The following is a 16,211-nucleotide window of genomic DNA, read 5'->3' as shown; positions in this document are numbered from 1 at the left end:
GCAGGATACAGAGACCTGAGAATCTTCAGCATAAATAGAAATAGTCATTAAATCCATCAAAGCTTCTGAGATCACCAAGTGAATAATGTAGAGGGAAAAGAGAAGAGGACCCAGGACAGAACATGAGGGACACCTATAGTTAGAGTATCCTCTGAACATGGATCCAGAAAAGGAGACTAAGGAGTGGTCAGATAAGGAAGAGGAGAATCAGGAGATAGTACTGTCTGAAAACCTAGATAGAAAAGAATATCAAGAAGAAGAGGCTGATCAACAGTGTGAGAGGATGCAGAGACGTTGAAAAGAATGAGAATAGAGAAAAGATTTGGCAACTAAGAGATCATTGGTAACTTTGGAGAGAGCAGTTGGATGGAATATTGAGGTTGAAAGCCAGATTTCAAGGCTTAAGGCTTAAGAAGAGAGAGAGGAGTAAAATTAGAGGCACTTAGGGAAGTTTAGATCCAAAGAGGAGAAGGGATAAAGGATGATAATTAGAGAGGATGAAAGGATTAGGCAATTGGAAATTAGTGAGATGGTAAGATTAAAAATAAATGATAGAAAGGGGACTTTCTATCACTGAGGGGGGAAATCTATTGGAGGATCATTGGATTGCACCCAGAGCTCAAATTTAAATCTCTTCACAATTTTATCCTTTTTGGTCCTTGCTATTTAGTACTAATATTTATTAGTAATACTAATTACTAATAGTAATCTCTACTATTAAAGTACCTGCTATTTAAGTCTTTTTATTCCCTATTTTTATATATCACCCAAATATTAATGGTGATACTTGGCAACCTTGTTTCACCCTTGATCTTTTTGGGAATGGTTCTAATTTGTTCCCATTACATATGATGCTTGCTGATGGTTTTAAATAGATGCTAATAATCATTTTAAGGAAAAGTCCATTTATTCCTATTCTTTCTAGTGTTTTTAATAGGAATGGGCATTGGATTTTATCAAATGCTTTTCCTGTATCTATTGAAATAATCATATGGTTTCTGTTAGTTTGGTTATTGATATAATTGATTATAGTTTTCCTAATATTAAACCAGCCCTGCATTCCTGGCATAAATCCTACTTGGTCATGGTATATTATCCTGGTGATGACTTTTTGTAATCTCTTTGCTAATATTTTATTTAAGATTTTGCATCAATATTCATTAGAGAAATTGGTCTATAATTTTCATTCTCTGATTTCATTCTACATGGTTTAGGTATTAATATCTTATCTGTGTCATAAAAGGAATTTGGTAGGACTCCTTCTTTACCTATTTTTTCAAATAGTTTGTATAGTTTTGGAGTTAATTGTTCTTTAAATGTTTGGTAGAATTCACATGTAAATCCATCTGGTCCTGAGGATTTTTCTTAGGGAGCTGATTAATAGCATAGCTTGTTCTGTTTCTTTTTCTAAAATGGGTCTATTGAAGTAATTTATTTCATCTTCTGTTAATCTGGGAAATTTATATTTTCATAGGTCTTCCTCCATTTCACTTAGGTTATCAAATTTAATGATATAAAGTTGTGCAAAATAATTTCTAATTATTGCTCTAATTTCCTCTTTATTGGTGGAAAGTTCTCCCTTTTCATTTTTGAGACTAACAATTTGATTTTTCCTCTTTCTTTTTTCTAATCAAATTAACCTATTTTGTTGTTTTTTTCATAAAACTAACTCTTAGTTTTATGTATTAATCCAATAGTTTTTTTTTTTTGTTTTGTTTTACTTTCAATTTTATTAATCTCTCCTTTTATTTTTAGAATTTAAAATTTGGTATTTAATTGGGGGCTTTTAATTTGTTCTTTTTCTAGCTTTTTTAGTTGCAAGCCCAATTAATTGATCTTTTCTTTCTCTATTTTATGCAATTAAGCATTTAAGATATAAAATTTTACCCTTATTACTACTTTGACTGCATCTTACAAATTTTGATATGTTGTCTCATTGTTGTCATTCTCTTGGATAAAATTATTGATTTGTGTCTGTGATTTGCTGTTTTACCCATTCATTCTTTTGGATTAGATTATTTAATTTCCAATTAATTTTTGGTCTATTTTCCCCTGGCCTTTTATTGAATGTTTTTATTTTTGCATCATGACATGAAAAAAATGCATTCACTATTTCTGTCTTTCTGCATTTGATTTTAAGGTCTTTATGTCCTAAGACATGGTCAATTTTTATATAGGTTCTATGAACTGCCAAGAAAAAAGTATGCTCTTTTCTGTCTCCATTCAATTTTCTCCAAAGATCTATCATATCTAACTTTTCTAATGTTCTATAATCTTTAATTTCTTTCTTATTTATTTTGTGGTTTGATTTATCTAGTTCTGTGAGAGCAAAGTTGAGATCCCTCCACTATTATAATTTTGCTATCTATTTTTTCTTGCAACTCTATTAATTTCTCCTTTTGGAATTTAGATGCTATACCACTTGGCACATATATTTAGTATTGATATTATTTCATTATCTATGGTACCTTTTATCAAGATAATCTTATCTCTTTTAATTACATATATTTTTTGCTTTTGCTTGATCTGAGATCAGGATCTCTATCCCTGTGTTGTTGTTGTTTTTGCTTGTTTTTTGTTTTTTAACTTCACCTGAAGCATAATAGATTCTGCTCCAGCCTTTTACCTTTACTCTGTATCACTCTGCTTTAAATGTGTTTCTTGCAAATAACATATTGTAGGATTCTGGCTTTTAATCCAGTCTGCTATCCACTTCCATTTTATGGGAGAGTTCACCCCATTCACAGTCACAGTTAAAACAATTAATTCTGTATTTCCTCCATTTTATTTACCCCAAATTAGGCTTTTCTCTTTCCTTGCCCTTTCCCTCCTCCCCAGTAATTTGTTTCTGACCACCACCTTCCTCAAGCAGCCCTATCCCTTTATAGCTTCTTTCCCTTTCTTATACCTTTCCCTTACTACTTTTGTTTTCCTTTCTATTAGCCTGCTGCTTCCTTTCCCCTTTTCCCTCCCACTTCCTTATAAGGTGAGACAAGTTTCTCTGTAAAACCAAATATGTCTGATATTCTCTCTCTGAGCCAAATCTGATAAGAATAAGATTCAAACAATGTTCATCCCTCTCCCTTCTATCCCTCAAGTATGATAAGTCTTGTTTGCCTCTCCATGAGATGTAATTTTCCTCATCATACCCCTTTCCCCACTACAATCCTCTTTCCACCTCTAGTTTCTTTTTTATATCATAACAGTAAAATGAAATTATACTTGAACTCTCTATGTATACCCATAACAGAGATATAGTTTTCAAGGGTTCTTTTTTTTTTTTAACCTTTTTATGCTTCTCTTGAGTTCTATAATTGGAGGTCAAATTTTTTGTTCAGCTCTAGTCTTTTCATCAGAAATAAATGAAATTCATTAGGATCATTGAATGTCCATCTTCTTGCCTGAAAGAAGCAGGCATACCAGTTTAGCTGGGAAGTTTATTCTTGGCTGCATTCCAAGTTTCTTTGCCTTTTGGAATATTAGATTCCAGGGCCTTTGATCCTTTAAGGTGGAATCTGCTAGATCCTGGTTAATTCTTATTGTGATTCCTCGATATTTGAATTGTTTCTTTCAGGACATTTTTCTTTGATGATTTCCTGAAAGATAATGTCTAGATTCTTTCTTTTTTTTGTCATGGTTTTCAGGAAGTCCAATAATCCTTAGTTTGTCTCTCCTAGATCTATTTTTCATGTCAGTTGTTTTTCCAAATAGGTATTTTACATTTTCTATTTTTTCATTTTTTTGGTTTTGCTTGATTAATTCTTGATGTATCATTGAGTCATTCATTTCCATTAGTTAAGTTCTTATTATTAGTGAATTATTTTCTTCAGTTACCTTTTATGGTTTTTTTTTTTTTGTATTTGGCCAATTGAATTTTTAAATAAGTTGTTTTGCTCTATGAATTTTTTTCCCATTTCACAAATTCTGTTTTTCAGGGAATTGTTTTCTTTTTCCATCCTGTCAAATCTATTTTGTAAGGAGTTATATGCTTTTTCCATTTTACTAAATCTATTTTGTAAGGTTTTTTTCCAGTAATTTTTGTTTCCTTTTCCAAACCTTCTTGCCAGGTTCTCATTTCCTTTCCTCATTTTTTTCTAGCTCTCTTTTAAGATCCATTTTAATTTCTTCCAAGAGAGCTTTATGAAATGGGGATTAATTTGTATTGCTCTTTGTGGCTTTATCTGGAGATGATCTGCTTTTAGTGATCTCAGTGTTTGAAATCTGTTTTTCTCTTTCACCATAGAAACTATCTATGGTCAGAGTTCTCTTTGCTTTTTTGCTCTTTTTTTTTTTTTTAAAAGTTAAGGTCTGCTTTTAGGGTAAGGAGAAAATTGTCCAAGCTTCCTCTACCACCAGGAGTGGCTATGCTGGGTCAGTGCTGACCAACTTTTGGTGCTGTGGGGGCATGTCCAGGTCCCATGAAATTCTGGAATTTAGGGGTTCACTATTTGTCTTTATTGGGTTTCTTATAACTAGTCTGCTGATCTATTGGCTTGCAACCAGGGCAGTATAGCCAGCACACTGTAGATTCCTCCCAGTAGTTTCTCCAGTGTGGAGCCCACACTGCCCTCACTCCTCATTTGTGCTTGCTCCATGCCCAATTGAAACAGATCTTTTCTGTAGATCTTCAAAATTATCTTCTGCTGGTAATATATTACATTCCCAATATTTGTTGGTTCTGTCACTCCAAAACTAGTTAAGAGGCTGCTTACTGAATAATTATTGGAATCACATGATTCATTATTAAGGTTTTTGTTGTTGTTCAATGTGTCCACCTCTTTGTGACCCCATGTAATGTTTTCTTGGCAAAAATAGTGGTTTGCCATTTCTTTTTCCAGTTCATTTTTCAGATGAGCAAACTGAAGCAAACAGGTTTAAGTGACTTGCCCATAGTCACTCAGCTTGTAAGTGTCTGAAGTGGGATTTTAAAAACTCAGATTTTTCTGACTCCAGGCCTGGTGCTTAGCCACTGGTCATCTATTTGATTGTAACATTAAGGTTGCAATCTACTAAGAGCTTTCCACTATAATCCCCCAGATCTTTCCAAGATCTTCCTAACCATCTTATACTCCTCTATCTTATATTCAGATAAAATTAATTTTTTGGTACTTAAGTCCTATATCTTAGATTTATCCCTATTGAATTTCATCTAATTAGATTCAGCCATTTACTCTAGTTTTTTGAAATTTTCTTTAATTCAGAATCATCACCCTCATTGTTAGCCATCCTTCCCAGCTTGTATTGTCTGCAGATTTGATGAATATATCACTTTGTTTTTTTTTCTAAGTCACTGAAATATGTTAAACAGCACAGGGCTGAACAAAGATGTCTAGAGGTATTCACTGGAGACCCCAGTATTGTGACTCTTTACTTAGATATACATAAAGTATATTAGCTATTCACATCTTACATGTGGGAACCTGTATATAAGATAATTTCTTGTAGCTTATTTCAGAAAGCTTTAAAAGAAACACTTTGGAAATTGACTTTAACTATGGTTTTGAAGCATTAATATTTTGTCTGAAGGGAAGTGAATTATTTTCTTACTGGCAATGTTTAAATAGCTTTCAGCTTGAACAATCTTAGGCAGGCAGACTACCAGTAATGAGTGGCTACAAAACTAAGAGAGTAATTGTTTTAGATTTGCTTGTGCTGTTGCTGGCCTCCACTGAGTTTAAATTGTTCTTATGTGGTCCAAATGTACCTCCCTAGAAGCAACTGATAGATATCTCTGGAATCTTTTTTACTGTCCAAGTTTTTGCCTGGAAGGGAAGGCACTGCTAGCTGGCCACTCAGTTCTCTAACTGAGAAGGCTACAAGACCAGAATTTTATCTGTGCTGCTAAATGTTATTGTTCTAGAAACATGATTTTTTTTTTTTTTAGGTTCAGCCTGCTTTCATGGCCATTATTTTTTTTTAGTTGGGGAAGAGTCGTCCAAGTTTACACCTGTAGACTTGACCTACAAAAATTTCCCAGCAATATCATCACAAATAATGAGTAGTCAGTCACCATATTTATCCAAAAAGAAAGTGAACAGAAATCATAGAAGTCATACAGATTGGAATATGCCAGAAAATACAAAAATGGAATGAATTCTTCTACAGATTAGCTCAATCAAAAGAGAAGTACTGATTTCACCCAGTGAAACATTCTGTGGTTTCTAATCCAGAAATTTACTTTAAAACTTAAATACAGAATAGAAAAACAAAAACAAATTTTAAAAATTTAAACAAATTTAAAAATTAGAACATTGCCACATGTACAACAGAACATGAGAGAATTAAAAATATGAGATAATAAATTTCCATTTCAAGAAAACCTATGTAATAAATACTATACATTGTGTCTGAAGATGTTCATCTTTGCTTACTTGTATGTTTCCTTTTGTTTTTTGCGGTTTTACTTTCTACTTTATTCTTTTTTTTGCCTTACCTCCCTCTCTGCTTTGCCCCAACCTCTCTCTACAAGCATGAGGACAAACAAGCTAGTAATCTTACATAGATATAAATGATTGAATATTTGCACATATGTGTGTTTATAAATATCTATGTATATGTGTGTATATATGTATATATAAATTATATAAATATATCCATGCTTACTTGTAGAGAGAGGTTAAGCAGAGAGAGAGGTAAAATTATATATTTATATATGTCTTCCTAGGAATTTCTGAATCCATTCTGCTCAACATCACAATACTATTCTATCACAATCATATACCACAATTTAACTGGCCGGCCATTCCCCAAATGATAGATGTCTTCTCAGTTTCTAATTCTTTGCCATCACAAAAAGTGTTGCTAGAAATTATTTTTATACATAAAGATTCTTCTGCTTTTTTTTTAAATCTCTGTGGGATATAGACCTAGTAGTAGTATTATTGGACAGGCAAAGTTTTATAGCCCTTTGGGTATAGTTCCAAATTGTTCTCCAGAGTAGTTGAATCAGTCCACAACTCTAGCAATAGTCCATTAGTGTCCCAGTTTTTCCACATTCCCTCCAACATTTGTCACTTTCCTCTTCTTTCATATTAGCTAATCTGATAGGCATGAGGTGATGCCTCAGAATTGTTTTAATGTACATTTCTTTAATCAATAATGATTTAGAGCATTTTTTTTCATGTGACTAGAGATTGCTTTGATTTCTTTGTCTGAAAATTGCCTCTTCGTATCCTTTAACCGTCTATCAATTGGGGAATGAGTTGTATTATTATAAATTTGACTCAGTTCTCAATATAGTAGAGAGAGATGACCCTATCAGAGAAACTTGAAATAACTTTTTCCCTTATTTTCTTCTTTCCTTACAATATTGGCTGAATTGGTTTTGTTGGTGCAAAAACTTTAATGAAACCAAAATTATCTATTTTACTTCCTGTGATTCTTTCTATCCCTTGTTCTGTCATCAATTCTTCCCTTACCCATAAATCTGACAGGCACAATTCCATTCTCCCCTAATTTGCTTAGGAAATCACTTTTTATTTTAAGATCATTCATCTATTTTCACCTAGGCTAAATATATGGTGTGAGATGATGGTCTATGCCTAGTTGCTGCCATACTATTTTTCAAGTTTTCCTAGAAATTTTTGTCAGAGAGTGAGTACTTGTCCCAAAATCTTGGATTTTGGGTTTATCAAACACTAGATTAATATGATTATTTTACTACTGTGTATTGTGTACACAGCTTACTCCACTGATCCATCATTCCATTTCTTAGCCAGTATCATATTATTTTCATGATTACTGCTTTGTAATATAGTTTGAGATAGGGTACTACTTGGCTACCTTCCTTCATATTTTTTTTCATTAATTCCCTTGAAATTTTTTGACATTGTTTCTTCAGATGAATTTTATCATTTTTTTCTATCTCTATAAAATTACTTTTCTAGCTCTATACAATATTTTTGATAGTTTGGTTGGAAATAAGTAAATCAATTTAGGTAGAGTTGTTATTTCTATTGTATTGACTCCATCTACTTATGAACAGTTAATATTTCTCCAATTGTTTAAGTTTGTCTTTGTCTGAAAACTGTTGTAATTGTGTTCCCCCAATTGTGTTCCTAGGCTTGTCTTTGCAGGTAGACTCTCAAATATTTAATGTTATTTGAGTTATTTTAAATACAATTTCTCTTTCTATCTTTTCCTGCTGGACTTTGTTGGTCACATACAGGAATGCTGATGATTTACATGAGCTTATTTTATATCCATGTAACTTCACTAAAGTTAATTCTTTCAATTAGTTTTTTAGCTGCTTCTTTGGGATTCTTTAAAGTATACCATTATATCTTCTGTAACAAGTGATAGTTTTGTTTCTTCATTGCCTATTCTATTTCTGCTAATTTGTATTTCTTATCTCATTGCTATAGGTAACATTTCCAGTAGAATGTTGAATAATAGTGGTAACAATAGGCACCCTGGATCTTATTGTAAAAGCTTCTAGTTCTTCCTCATTATAGACAATGTTTACTGATGATTTTAGATAGATAATATTTATCATATTAAGGAAAGCTTTACTGATTCTTATACGTTCTCGTATTTTTTTAAGTGGAATAAATGTATTTTGCCAAAAGTTTTTTTTTCTTTTCCTGCAGCTATTGAGATAATTATGTGATTATTGTTGTTTTTGTTATTGATATAGTTCACATTATAATGACTTGCCCAGGGTTGCACAACTAATAGATGTCTGGGGCAAGAATTACATTCATTCAGGTCTTCCTGATTCCACAGAACTACCTAGAGCTCTGTATTTCTTATTAAGGCTACACCATTGGTTTATTATCCTTTCTAACAATGAGGACAATTTTAGACAAATGATCTAGGATTGAAAGTTGTTTTGCAGTGATATTGGTTGGAAGGCTAGGGAAGAAAGAAAATCCAAGGCTCTGCCAAGTTTCATGGGGTCCGCTTGGGTTCTGGGAAGCTGGAGGATGAAAGCTTTACCAGTTATTCATCACCAAAGGCTTTTCAAAGGTTATTTTTTAAAAGGGGAATGATGCAGTTCTGAGCCATGGAGGCTGAACATACATGGTATTGAAGCCATTTCTCTGTGTGGCTAAAGTGGAGGGAGGAGGAACATCATGAAAATTGAAGAGTTTGTTAAATTTAGTAGCCTAGGAGCTAGTTGCCCCTATGCCTGGAATGCTCTTCCTCTCATATTGACCTCCTGATTTCCCTAGCTTCTTTCATATCCCAAGTAAAAATCCCACCTTCAATAGAAATCTTTTGTCAATCCCCCTTAATTCTAGAGTCTTTCCTCTGCTCATTTTTTTCAAATCTGACTTGTGTTTAGTATGTATGTATGTAATTGTTTGCATATTGTCTCTCCTATTAGATTATGGGGTCTCTGAGAACAGCAATTTTCTTTTGCCTTTTTTTGTGTCGTCAGTGCTTAGCATGGCATCTGGTAAATAACTGGATCTTAATAAATATTTAATTATTGAATGATGGAGTGAACATCAATATGCACATTGATAGTGTGGACCCAGGTAAAATTCCCTGTTGCCAATCAAGAAGCAAGAAAGAAGAGGCCTTGTCAGCACAGGAAGAAATATCAAAAGCCTGAATTTCATGGCAGCTGGAGAAAGCTTATCCCTTTATTAACCCACTTCATCTCCATTCCCCCATTCACAATACATGCCATTTCTACAAATTGATATAATTAAAGGACCTGTCTCTGATGAATTTTATGTTGATCACATATATAATACTGAAAAAGAAATTAATGTAAATGGGCAGCTAGGTGGTGCAGTGGATAGAGCACCAGCCTTGAATTCAGGAGGACCTGAGTTCAAATCTGGTCTCAGACACTTAACACTTCCTAGCTGTGTGACCCTGGACAAGTCACTTAACCCCAGCTTCAGAAAAAACAAAAACAAACAAACAAAAAAAGAGAAATTAATGTAAATCTTGAAAAATCCACTCTATTTGTCTTGAGGAAAGCAGTCTTTTAAACTTGTAAATGAAATTGATGTTTTCAGTATTTTGATCCAAAAGACTTCAATTATAAAAGGAAGATTTATTTTATTTATCTTTTTTTACAGAAAGAAGAATCTAGACAGTCATAGTCAAGATTAAAAAAAATGCTAAAGATCAAATGCCTTAGGATGCCCTTTAGTCCCTGGAAATATTGGGAAAATAATGAACAACATGGAAAGTGATAAGCATGTAAATTTATAAAAAATCAATGAAACAGATGATGTTTTCACAGAAGGTCATGACAAAAATATGTCAGTTCTGAAATAAAGAGAAGTGTCATCCTTGGGATTTGGGGATATGGAAATATGATGATTAATGATTTTACTAATCACCTAGATTTGCTCAAGCTCCCTTAATGTTCAGAAGAGGTGAGACTGACCTGAGAATCAAAGAAAACTGAGCATTCCTTGCTAAGCATATCAGAAGTTTCTTGCAGTATTCAAACATCAGAAGTTCCTTAATAGTATCAGTATACTTAACCCAGAACTTCCACTTAGACTGACTCTTATCAATGTTTAGTTCCAAAAAACCACCTGGTCCAGAGATGACCTGATAAAGTAAGTGATCACACCCAACCACTGTGATTTTTGTCTTTATAACCCTTGCTCCCTAGGTCCACCTTGAGCTCAGTCTAACTGTACTCCCATATATACATGTCTGCTTACTTAAGAAGAATAAAGCCACAAATACAACTTAACTGTTTTGTTTTTCTTAGATCAAACTCTGGAGAAAATGGCTGACAGGGAGTAAAAGATAATTTCACTGAAAAATGTATATTTTAGAGAATTTCTTCAATAGTAGCACTGAAGGCAGATATATGAATTTTTTTTGGTCTTCTTTAACTCATTATCAACTTGTTTTTTCCTTCCTTCCTTCCTTCCTTCCTTCCTTCCTTCCTTCCTTCCTTCCTTCCTTCCTTCCTTCCTTCCTTCCTTCCTTCCTTCCTTCCTTCCTTTCTTCCTTCCTTCCTTCCTTCCTTCCTTCTTTCCTTCCTTCCTTCCTTCTTTTCCTTCTTCCTCTCTTCCTTTCTTCCTTTTCCCCCTTCCTTTCTTCATTTGAGGCCCTAATATACATGACTCTAAACCAGTACCTTGTTAATGCTGAATCCTTTATTATTCGCATCTCTTAGAATGGAGGAAAAGCTGATGTACATTAATGTCTATACTGAAACCAAGTCTGTATTTGTTAATTGGACAGTTTGGAAAAGGAAAAACAAAATGTTCATAAGTTATTGGATTTGTGGGGGAAAGGGGATAGTGTTGGATTCATATAAAACATGGTTAAACCATTACCATCCAATTTTATTAATAATAATGAAGAATTTGAAAAATGCCTGCATTATTTCTAGTGAACAGTTAAGATTTTTTTGTTTTGTTTTGTTTTGTTTTTTTAATGTGTGTTGAATTTCACTGATGTAAGGGCAAGAATTGAGAAGGAGAGGGAGACAATGAGCCAGGTATTGCACCTGCTAGAGAAAGATTTGAAGACTTATAAAAAGCAACTATTAGGATCTGGGTGAATCTCTGGAGAGAGAGAACTTCAAAGAAGTAAAGGTTTGCTACAGGGAAGGGCTCATGAGAAGTATGGTTCAAAGTGCTCATGAGGAGTATGGATAGTGTTGGACATGGAATCAGGAAGACCCAAATTCTAAATCTGCCTTACTATCTGTGGGATCTTGGAAAAGTCACTTCAATTCCTCAGCATTAAGTTGCTCATGTGTAAAGAGGAGATAATTCAGCAGTATGTTCCTCATCTGCAAAGTGGGGATAATAACAGTCCCTACCTTACAGGGTTGTTGTGAGCTAATTAGATAATGTCTATGCCTTGCTGGTACATAAATGCTACTATTATTATTACTATTATCTTCCTGGTTCAACATGTCCAGTGAGGAACTAAGCATGAGATCAGCAGCTTGCAGTGTTAAGAAGATGGTCAGGAACAGAGAGTTCTTTAAAAAGCCATTTGTTAAGCATTATTAGCTTATCTCTGCTGGGTGGGTGAACTTGCCCATCTGCTTTTTTTAGGGTTGTAATCTAAATTCTCATTTTAAGCAGCCCGAGAGCAAATGTTAACAAGGAAATCAATTCCAAAGCCCTTGGCTTCTAGTTGCCCTTTGACCCAGCTGATTTCAGATTAAAGCCCAGGCCTGGGAATTGTTCAGGCATAACTAGAAGGCTGTGCAGAGAGAAAGATGTGGAAGACTTTCCTGCTGTCCACAGTCTTGACTTGGGGGGTCCTGAGCCTCCTAATTCCAGCTCAAGGTGAGCATCTCTGCCAGGCTGCCCCGAATGGGGAATGATTTCTGGGGGAAGGTGGGAGAATATAAGGTTAATTGTTATTTTTTTCTTTTGTTGCCCAGACTGACTAGTTGGAAAGTGGAGGTGAGAGGTTATAGTTTTGTTTTCCTGGGAAAGATCTGGGTTTGCTAAGGATCTTATGTCTTCTACACATGTTACCCACAAAATTCTTCCATCAGTGGGATTAACTCTGGAAAACAACCATCTAATTCAAGAACAATAATTTAAGTACCAAGCATTGTGCTAGGCCCTGGGGGATACAGAATCAAAGGTAAAACAGTTCCTGTCCTTAACGGGTTTGTAATGGAATGGACTCGTGTAAGAATATGCATAATATGCAAAAAAAAAAGAATATATGGTAGTTTGGGGAAAAGGGGCACTGGTGGCTGGGTAGATCAAGGATGGCTTGATATAGAATGTAACATTTGAATGAAGTCTTCAAAGCAGCCAGAGATTTTCAGAGATGAGAAGGGTGACACAGTATCATTGTGGGCTGTGTAGCAAGCCCACCAATATGGCTAGATAATTGAGTATACGAAGGAGAGAATGTGTGAGAACTACAGAAGGAAGGAAAGGATCAGGTTTTAAAAAGCTTTAAATATAATTATTTAAATACATTCCATATGATCCTCCAGAGAGGTACTATGAACCACGGAAGGTTACCAAGTGTGTGTAGGTAGTCTGATCAGTGGAATATGAATTATGGAAATATCACTTCGGTAATTGTGTGGAGGGTGTGTTGGTGTACAAAAGAATATGAGACTATTGCTATAGTCCAGCTAAGAGATGCCAAGAGTCTGAACCCAGCTGATAGCTGTGGGAGGGGAAAAAGGGGATGTTGGAGGTGCAGAAATGACGATGTCAACTGAGTGGATTTGTGGAATGAGTTGAAGTGAGGAATTGAGGAATTTTTAAAACTTGTTAACCTGTGATGTCCTCCACAGTAATAAGAAAGTTTGGAAGATGAGCGAATTTGGATGGAAAGATAATGAACTTTGCTTTGGATGTGTTTGGTTTAATATTACTTCAGGACAACTTCAAAATGTCTCACAGGTAGTTTGTGTTGTAAGAATGACGTTCAGGAGAGGAATTGTGACTGGGCATATAGAACGGATAGACAATGGCCTAGAGTTGATATTTGAATCCATTGAAACTGACAAGATCAATAAGTGAGAGAAACTGAATCCAGGACAGAGCTGAATTGGATACCCAGATATGACTTGTATAATGAATGGATGAAGGAGGCAGGAGAATCGGATAGGAGGAAACTCAATAAAAAGCGATTAATAAAAATCCAGAGGGGACAGGTTGGTGAGCTGGCTCAAATGCTGAGAGGGTGAAGAGAATTGAAAAGAGATCATTCCCTTTGGTGCTTAAGAGGTCCTTGGTAACTTTGGAAAGGGCAGTTTCAGCTGAAAGATGAGTGCCAGATTACAGGTTTAGAAAAGAGTGAGAAGAGGAAGATACTTAGTATATAGACATTCTTTCAAAGACAATGATTGAAAAAAGGAAGGGTTATAAACAATGATAGTAGAGATGGTGTGACAAAATAAGAGTGATTTTTAAAGGGAGGAATTTTTGCAAATCAGAATCCATGTTTGAGGAAATATAGATCATAGGATCATGGATTTAGAACTTGAAAAACCCTCAGTCTAAACCTCTAATTTTATAGATGAATAAACTGAGGTTCAGGGAAAGTAAGTGACTTGATGAAGGTCACATAATGAGTAAGTGGAAGAATGACCTTAGATATTCTTTTTTCTAAGGCAGAACTCTATAGTGTCTTCATGACTTGGTTTTTGATTTTCAACCTCAAAAAAGTCTGTTGTCATAGAGGAGAAAACTCAAAGTTTATGAGTGACCTATGTTTCAGTAGACCTGTGTACTTTTCATTTTTTAAAAAATCTTTGTAGAGAAGATTGATAAATTTTTCAAGGTGCCAGGCAGAGCTGTGAACCTTTACAGATCTATTTCATAAGTTCTTTTCCTAGCTCCTTAACCTGGGCCTACCAATTTGTATTTTAAAATATATTTTAATAACAATTATATTACAATGTTTTACTTAGCAAGTTTGTGTATTTGAAAACATGATCATGAGAAAAGATCCCCAGGCTTCAGTCACAGAGCTTCAAAACACAGAGAAAGGTTAAGGACCCCTTGGCTCCTGTGTCAGAGAGAGAGTGTGACTATGGACCATGGAACATAGGACAGCAAACTGCTTCTGGATCAAAAGATTTAGGACTTTAAGAGACCTTAAGGGTCATTAAGGTCGGTCAGTCACTTCATTTTTGAGAGGAGGGAACTAGGCCCAAGGTGAGGAAATGATTTGCAAAAATTTCTGTAGGTGTTCTGTGGGAGGACTGAGATTCAAACCCTCATCCTCCCTTTCCTGAACCAGTCCTCTGCCTAACCAAGCATGGCTCCTACTCAAACCTTTTATATAGTCCAGCCCCCACAGAACCATTTTCTATCTTCCTCCCTTACCATTTTCTTGGCCTTGTATTCTAAATTTTTCTCCCTCCCTCCTGTAAGGGTTAAAAAACCTCTAGAAGCAAAGAATGCAGTTCAATGCATGTGGGAGGACCTGAAGGATGAGAGGTTCTGAGGCACAGGCCAGTCCTACGTGGAGGTGGGGCATAGCCCCAAGAGGCAGGGTCTGACTCCAGGTACCACACCTCTCTCCTTAGTGCTCTCAAAGCCTAGCACGCCTCCCTCCTTCTTCTCGGGCCAATCCCATTATGCCAGGTTCCTAGAGGACCTCCTCCTTCCCCCAGATCCTCAGAGGGGTATAAATATATGCTATCTAAGAATAAAGTTCTCTTTTGCTTCACCCCTACCTCCTGGTGGTCTGTCTCTATGGGATCTGGGTTGATGCCCGAAGACGAGTAAATGTGGCCTAGCCGAGCCGTCGACTGACCGGCATTAAGAGTAACTCTAAGGGGAGAGTAATCCATAGGGAGTGTAACACCTCCCCCCTCACTTAGAAAGCAAGCAATCCAAAATAGGTTAAACATGTGCAATTCTTCTGATATATTTCTATATTCATCATGTTGCATAAGAAAAATCAGAGCAAAAAGGAAAAAAATGAGAAAGAAAAAAAAATCAAGCAAATAACAATGAAAAAGGTGAAAATACTATGTTGTGATCCCCATTTATTCCCAATAGTCCTGTCTCTGTATGCAGATGGCTCTCTCCATCACAAGACCATTGGAATTGGCCTGAATCACCTCATTGTTGAAAAGAGCCAAGTCTATCACAGTTGATTATCACATAATTGCTGTGTACAATGTTCTCTTGGTTGTACTCACTTCACTTAGCATCAATTCATGCAAGTTTCTCCATACAAGTCTCTCCAGGTCTTTCTGAAATCACCCTGCTTATCAATTCTTATAGAACAATAATATTCCATTATATTCATAAACCATAACTTATGCAACCATTCCCCCTTCAGTTTCTAGTTCTTTGTCATTACAAAAAGGGCTGTTATCAGCATTTTTGCACATGTGAATTCTTTTTCCTTTTTAATGATCTCTTTGGGAAATAGATCCAGAAGAGACACTGCTGGATCAAAGGGCATGCACAGTTTTATAGCCCTTTGGGTGTAGTTCAAATTATTCTCCACAATTCCACCAAAAATGTATTAGTGTCCCAGTTTTCCCATACTCCTCCAACATTTATCATTATCTTTTCCTGTCATCTTAGCCAATCTGAGAGTTATGAAGTGGTAATTTATATTATTCTAATCAATAGTGATCTAGAGCATTTTTTCATAGGACTAGAAATGGCTTTACTTTTTTCATCTGAAAATTGTCTATTCATATCCTTTGATCATTTATCAATTGGGGAATGGCTTTTATTCTTATAAATTTGAGTCAATAACATATTTTATAAATGAAGCATTTATTAGAAATACTGGATGCAAAAACTTCCCCCCATAATTTT

General features: G+C 35.1%; 1 protein-coding gene across 3 annotated transcripts in view; it reads left to right on the top strand.

Moving 5' to 3' along the window:
* LOC141554529 (pyrethroid hydrolase Ces2e-like) overlaps positions 1-16,211 on the top strand; it is a 66,600-nt gene that overhangs the window by 31,064 nt on the left and 19,325 nt on the right. Inside the window, exon 1 of one of the 3 annotated variants that reach the window (XM_074286509.1) lies at positions 12,017-12,233. The exons of the other annotated variants lie outside the window; for them this stretch is intronic. Within the exon in view, the coding sequence (XP_074142610.1) occupies positions 12,164-12,233 (70 nt within the window). The 5' untranslated portion in view covers positions 12,017-12,163. Of the gene's footprint in view, positions 1-12,016; positions 12,234-16,211 lie in introns of those variants that run through there. 3 annotated transcript variants of the gene reach the window in all.

The sequence above is a fragment of the Sminthopsis crassicaudata genome, chromosome 2 (assembly GCF_048593235.1).
Source record: "Sminthopsis crassicaudata isolate SCR6 chromosome 2, ASM4859323v1, whole genome shotgun sequence".
Lineage (NCBI taxonomy): Eukaryota > Metazoa > Chordata > Mammalia > Dasyuromorphia > Dasyuridae > Sminthopsis > Sminthopsis crassicaudata.
This window is presented reverse-complemented; position numbering and strand designations above follow the sequence as displayed.